This window comes from Triticum urartu, chromosome 5A (assembly GCF_056163025.1).
Source record: "Triticum urartu cultivar PI428250 chromosome 5A, HENAU_Tu73, whole genome shotgun sequence".
In the NCBI taxonomy this organism is placed as follows: domain Eukaryota; kingdom Viridiplantae; phylum Streptophyta; class Magnoliopsida; order Poales; family Poaceae; genus Triticum; species Triticum urartu.
In genome coordinates, this window is record NC_141877.1 from 251,856,414 (window position 1) to 251,863,566 (window position 7,153).

Below are 7,153 nucleotides of genomic sequence, written 5' to 3' on the forward strand. Positions count from 1 at the left end.
GGTACTTTCAAAGAACGCACACCTTGACATGTTTTTGATGGAGTTCAAAATAGATCAGTCAAAGAAGGGGTTCTTACCTGAGTTGTAAGGTGTGAAGTTGAGTAAGACTCAAAGCTTGACCACGGCATAAGAAAGAGAAAGGACGAAGGTCGTCCCCTATGCTTTTGTCATAGGCTCTATACGGTATGCCATGCTGAAGTACCGCACCTGATGTGTGCCTTGCCACATGTCTGGCAAGAGGGTACAAAGGTGATCTAGGAGTAGATCACCAGATAGCGGTCAAAATTATCCTTAGAGGAATAAGGAAATGTTTCTCGGTTATGGAGGTGATAAAGAGTTCGACGTAAAGAGTTACGTCGATGCAAGCTTAACACCTATCCGGATAGCTCTGAGTAGAGATACCGGATACGTATAATGGAGCAACAATTTGGAATAGCTCCAAGTGGAACGTGGTAGCATCATCTATGATATGACATAAAGTTTTGTGAAGTACATAGGGATCTGAATATGGCAAGACCCGTTGACTACAACCTCTCTCACAAGCATAACATGATCAAACCCAGAACTCTTTGAGTGTTTATCACATAGTGATGTGAACTAGATCATTGAGTCTAGTAGACTCTTGGATGTTGGTCACATGGCGATGTGACCTGTGAGTGTTAATCACATGGCGATGTGAACTAGATTATTGACTCTAGTGCAAGTGGGAGACTATTGGAAATATGCCCTAGAGGCAATAATAAATTAGTTATTATTATATTATATTTCATTGTTCATGATAATCGTTTATTATCCATGCTAGAATTGTATTGATAGGAAACTCAGATACATGTGTGGATACATAGACAACACCATGTCCCTAGTAAGCCTCTAGTTAACTAGCTCGTTGATCAATAGATGGTTACGGTTTCCTGACCATGGACATTGGATGTCGTTGATAACGGGATCACATCATTAGGAGAATGATGTGATGGACAAGACCCAATCCTAATCCTAGCACAAAGATCGTGTAGTTCGTATGCTAAAGCTTTTCTAATGTAAAGTATCATTTCCTTAGACCATGAGATTGTGCAACTCCCGGATACCGTAGGAATGCTTTGGGTGTACCAAACGTCACAACGTAACTGGGTGGCTATAAAGGTACAGTACAGGTATCTCCGAAAGTGTCTGTTAGGTTGGCACGAATCGAGACTGGGATTTGTCACTCCGTGTAAACGGAGAGGTATCTCTGGGCCCACTCGGTAGGACATCATCATAATGTGCACAATGTGATCAAGAAGTTGATCACGGGATGATGTGTTACGGAACGAGTAAAGAGACTTGCCGGTAGCGAGATTGAACAAGGTATCGGGATACCGACGATCAAATCTTGGGCAAGTATCGTACCGCTAGACAAAGGGAATTGAATACGGGATTGGTTGAATCCTTGACATCGTGGTTCATCCGATGAGATCATCGTGGAGCATGTGGGAGCCAACATGGGTATCCAGATCCCGCTGTTGGTTATTGACCAGAGAGTTGTCTCGGCCATGTCGGCATGACTCCCGAACCCGTAGGGTCTACACACTTAAGGTTCGATGACGCTAGGGTTATAGGGAAAGTATGTACGTGGTTACCGAATGTTGTTCGGAGTCCCGGATGAGATCTCGGACGTCACGAGGAGTTCCGGAATGGTCCGGAGGTAAAGATTTATATATGGGAAGTCATCATACGGTCACCGGAATAATTCGGGGGTTTACCGGTATTGTACCGGGACCACTGGAGGGGTTCCGGGGGTCCACCGGGAGGGTCCACCTGCCCCGGAGGGCCCTATGGGCTGTATGTGGAGAGGGACCAGCCCCTTAGTGGGCTAGGCGCCTCCCCCCCTAGGGCCCATGCGCCTAGGGTTTGGGGGAACCCTAAAGGGGGGGCGCCCCCCTTGCCTTGGGGGGCAAGGCAACCCCCCTTGGCCGCCGCCCCCTCCTCAGATTGGATCTGAGGGGGCCGGCCCCCCTCTCCCTTGCCCCTATATATATGTGGGGGTTGGGAGGGCAGCCGCACCCAAGTTCTGGCGCAGCCCTCCCCCTCTCTCAAGTCCTCCTCGTCTCTCATAGTGCTTGGCGAAGCCCTGCTGGAGTCCCGCGCTCCTCCACCACCACCACGCCGTCGTGCTGCTGCTGGATGGAGTCTTCCCCAACCTCTCCTTCTCCCCTTGCTGGATCAAGGCGTAGGATACGTCACCGGGCTGTACGTGTGTTGAACGCGGAGGTGCCGTCCGTTCGGCACTAGGATCATCGGTGATTTGGATCACGACGAGTACGACTCCATCAACCCCGTTCACTTGAACGCTTCCGCTTAGCGATCTACAAGGGTATGTAGATGCACTCCCCTTCCCCTGTTGCTAGATTACTCCATAGATTGATCTTGGTTATGCGTAGAAAATTTTAAATTTCTGCTATGTTCCCCAATAGCCTCCTCCATCCGTGATACAAGAAAGCAGGCACAACCACCACTATCTGCCAAGAGAACACCTGCTGGGCCTGCGCAGAGCTCTTCTTCTTCCATGGCATCAACAGGGCACACAAGTGATATTATTTGTCGTTGTTGTAAGGGAAGAGGACATTTTGCGAGAGAATGCAAATCGCAGCATGTGATGATTGTTACTGAGGATGCTGGGTATGAGTCCGCTAGTGACTATGATGAGGAGACTTTGGCTCTGATTACACATGAAGAACACGGTGGAGATGATTCTGATCATGAGACGCAATACATGGCTGTTGAAGATGCTGACAGGTATGAATGCTTAGTTGCTCAACGTGTTTTGAGTGTACAGGTTACACAAGCTGAGCAAAATCAGAAGCATAATTTGTTCCATACAAAGGGAGTGGTGAAGGAACGTGTTGTTCGTGTCATCATAGATGGAGGGAGTTGCAATAACTTGGCTAGCATGGAGATGGTGGAGAAGCTATCTCTCACCACAAGACCACATCCACATCCTTACTACATCCAATGGTTCAACAACAGCGGCAAGGTTAAGGTAACACGTACTATTTGTGTGCATTTTAATATCTCTACATATGCAGATTACGTTGATTGTGATGTGGTACCTATGCAAGCATGTTCCTTATTACTTGGTAGACCATGGCAATTTGATAAAAATTCCGTACACCATGGTAGAAACAATCAGTATACTCTTGTTCATAAGGATAAAAATATTACTTTGCTTCCTATGACTCCTGATTCCATTTTGAAAGATGATATTAATAGAGCTAATAAAACAAAACAGGAGAAAAATAAGAGTGAAAATCAGATTGTGGCAAAAGAATTTGAGCAAGAAATGAACCCTAATAATAAACCCTCTAGTGTTGCTTCTAAAATTAAATTGAAAAGTGCATGTTTACTTGCCACCAAATCTGATATTGATGATCTAGATTTTAGCAAATCTGTTTGCTATGCTTTTGTGTGCAAAGAGGCATTATTTTCATTCGAGGACGTGCCTTCCTCTTTGCCTCCTGCTATCACTAACATTTTGCAGGAGTTTGCTAACGTCTTTCCACAAGACATGCCACCGGGATTACCACCTATTCGAGGGATTGAGCATCAAATTGACTTAATTCCCGGTGCATCATTACCCAACCGTGCACCATACCGTACCAATCCAGAGGAGACGAAGGAGATTATGCGTCAAGTACAAGAACTATTCGACAAAGGTTATATACGTGAATCCCTTAGTCCTTGTGTTGTTCCTATCATTTTAGTGCCGAAAAAGGATGGTAGGTCGCGTATGTGCCTTGATTGTAGAGGCATTAATAATATTACTATTCGTTATCGTCATCCTATTCCTAGGCTAGATGATATGCTTGATGAATTGAGTGGCTCTACAATATTCTCCAAAGTTGATTTTCGTAGTGGATACCATCAAATTCGTATGAAATTGGGAGATGAATGGAAAACAATATTTAAAACTAAGTTTGGCTTATATGAGTGGTTAGTCATGCCTTTTGTGTTAACTAATGTGATGTAGGGTAGAACCCTAATCGGCCGATCTTTCACGAAAGGAGCGGATCCCGCATTGAACACGAAGAACACGAGGGGAAAGAGAGGGAAAACACAAGGGAAACACAAGAGAATCACTAAACCAACACAAGAAAGTCACACATGTGCTAGACCTCGGATACGTAAGAGTTCACACGGTACACGGTCAACTAAGGACGATACAAGGGTAATGGTCTTCTCCTTGAGGAGGTCTTGATGTTCTTCTCCGCAAGGAGGTCTTGAATCCAAAGGGATCTTCTCCGAAGAGGCCGCGGTCTCTCACGAGGATTAGATCCGATGTGGATGAGCGTAGCTCTATCTCTCAAAATGAGTTAAACCAACGCTAACCCTAGAAAGTTGGACGAGGTGGAGTATATATAGTCTTAGTGGAAAAGAGGGGGCGAAGGGGTACATAGTTTGTGGCCCAACATGAATCAGTGCACGGGCGTTGGACGTCCAGAGGACACCGGTCGTCCGGAGGCTCGCGAGGGTCCGGACGTCTGGTGCCTATCGGATGTCCGTAAATTCGGCTCGGGTTGTCTTCGGTCGGTCGTCCGGTCGGGGTCGGACGTCCGGGCACCGGTCGTCCGTAGGGCGTCGGATGTCCGTCTGTTTTGGCTCGGATGTGGAAGTGCCTATCGTCCGGAGGAGGCCGGACGTCCGGAGCCTGGAGGTTGTCGGACGTCCGGGGCTCGTTGGTCGTCCGGAGCCTGAAGACTTTGAATAGCCCTTCTTCTTCGTCTCCGTCTTCACGTCCATCTTCATCTTCCTCTTCTCCTTTCTCCTTAGCTTCTCCATGGTACCTGAGCATGCACGAAGTATTCGTATGAGGTAGTAGCCATGTCTCATGTGCATCAAAGTGGAAATGTGAGAGGAGAGATGTCACCTCGGTTTCAAGAGCTCTTGCACGTGCTCGTGTCATGGGTCCAAGAGGTGTCGTAGGAGATGTAGTTGGGTCCATGGGGATGGCCTTGGGATGCTCCGCATCATAATGCACCTAGTACTTTCATGAGATTAATGAATGAAGTTTTACGTGCTTTCATTGAACGATTTGTGGTAGTTTACTTTGATGAAATATTGATTTATAGAAAATCTTTGGAGGAACATTTGGAACACTTACGTAATGTTTTTATTGCTCTACGTGATGCATGTTTGTTTGGTAACCTTGGAAAGTGCACCTTTTGCACCGACCGAGTATCTTTTCTTGGCTATGTTGTTACTCCACAGGGAATTGAAGTTGATAAAGCCAAGATTGAAGCTAGTGAGAGTTGGCCGCAGCCCAAAACGGTCACACAAGTGAGGAGTTACCTTGGCCTTGCTGGTTTCTATAGGCATTTTGTGAGATATTTCAGCACCATTGGTGCATCTCTCAACGAGCTTACAAAGAAGGATGTGCCTTTTGTTTGGGGTACCGCACAGGAAGAAGCCTTCACGGTATTGAAAGATAAGTTGACACATGCTCCTTTACTCCAACTTCCTGATTTTAATATGACTTTTGAGCTTGAATGTGATGCTAGTGGAATTGGATTAGGAGGTGTGTTATTACAAGATGGCAAACCTGTTGCATACTTTTCTAAAAAATTGAGTGGGCCTAGTCTGAACTATTCTACTTATGATAAAGAATTATATGCTCTTGTTCGGACCTTAGAAACATGGCAACATTATTTATGGCCCAAGGAATTTGTTATAAATTCTAATCATGAATCTTTGATACACATTAAATGTTAAGCAAAACTGAACCGTAGACATGCTAAATGGGTTGAATTCATTGAGACTTTCCCTTATGTTATTAAACACAAGAAGGGTAAAGAAAATGTTATTGCTGATGCATTGTCTCGTCATTATACTATGCTTTCACAACTTGACTTTAAAATATTTGGTTTGGAGACCATCAAAGATCAATATGTGCATGATGCTGAATTTAAAGATGTATTGCAGAATTGTAAGGAAGGGAGAACTTGGAACAAGTTCGTTCTTAACGATGAATTTGTGTTTTCTGCTAATAAGCTATGCATTCCAGCTAGCTCCGTTCGTCTTTTGTTGTTGCAGGAGGCGCAAGGAGGAGGATTAATGGGACACTTTGGCGTGAAGAAGACGGAGGACATACTTGCTACACATTTCTTTTGGCCAAAGATGAGACGGGATGTTGAGCGTTTTGTTGCTCGCTGCACTACATGTCAAAAAGCTAAGTCACGACTCAATTCTTATGGTTTATATATGCCTTTGCCTGTACCTAGTGTTCCTTGGGAGGATATATCTATGGACTTTCTTTTAGGTTTACCTCGAACAAAGAAGGGGAGGGATAGCACATTTGTTGTCATGGATAGGTTCTCAAAAATGGCACACTTTATACCATGTCATAAAAGCGATGATGCTGTTAATGTTGCTGATTTGTTCTTTCGTGAAATTATTCGCTTGCATGGTGTGCCAAATACTATTGTTTCAGATTGTGATACTAAATTTCTTAGCCACTTTTGGAGATGTTTATCGGCTAAGTTGGGGACTAAACTGCTTTTTAGTACTACTTGTCACCCCCAAACTGATGGACAAACTGAAGTTGTCAATAGGACATTGTCTACTATGCTTAGGGCTGTTTTGAAGATTAATAAGAAAATATGGGAAGAATGCTTGCCTCATATTGAATTTGCTTATAATCGTTCATTGCATTCTACTATTAAGATGTGCCCTTTTGAAATTGTATATGGTTTCCTACCTCATGCACCTATTGATTTGTTGCCTCTTCCATCTTTGGAGAAGGTTAATTTTGATGCTAAAGAACATGCTGAATTGATTTTAAAAATGCATGAGTTAACTAAGGAAAACATTGAGCGTATGAATGCTAAATATAAACTTGCTGGAGATAAGGGTAGAAAACATGTTGTGTTTGAACCTGGAGATCTTGTTTGGTCACATTTGCGTAAGGACAGATTTCCTAATTTGCGCAAATCAAAGCTAATGCCACGTGATGATGGTCCTTTTAAGGTGTTAGAGAAAATAAATGATAATGCATATAAACTTGAGCTGCCTGCAGATTTTGGGGTTAGTCCCACTTTTAACATTGCAGATTTGAAGCCTTATTTGGGTGAGGAAGATGAGCTTTCGTCGAGGACGACTTCATTGCAAGAAGGGGAGGATGATG

General features: G+C 44.3%; 1 protein-coding gene across 1 annotated transcript; it reads left to right on the forward strand.

The window, feature by feature from the left end:
* Positions 1–2,632: 2,632 nt before the first annotated feature.
* LOC147970955 (uncharacterized) lies at positions 2,633–4,008 on the forward strand. Its single transcript, XM_087523743.1, has 2 exons — positions 2,633–3,689; positions 4,004–4,008. Exons 1-2 carry the CDS (start codon positions 2,633–2,635, stop codon positions 4,006–4,008), a joined length of 1,062 nt encoding a protein of 353 aa, XP_087379869.1.
* The last annotated feature ends 3,145 nt before the right edge of the window (positions 4,009–7,153 follow it).

Bases quoted from the DNA above. Each gene is read 5' to 3' on its own strand.
- LOC147970955 (XM_087523743.1), top strand. From the start codon at position 2,633: ATGATTGTTACTGAGGATGCTGGGTATGAGTCCGCTAGTGACTATGAT.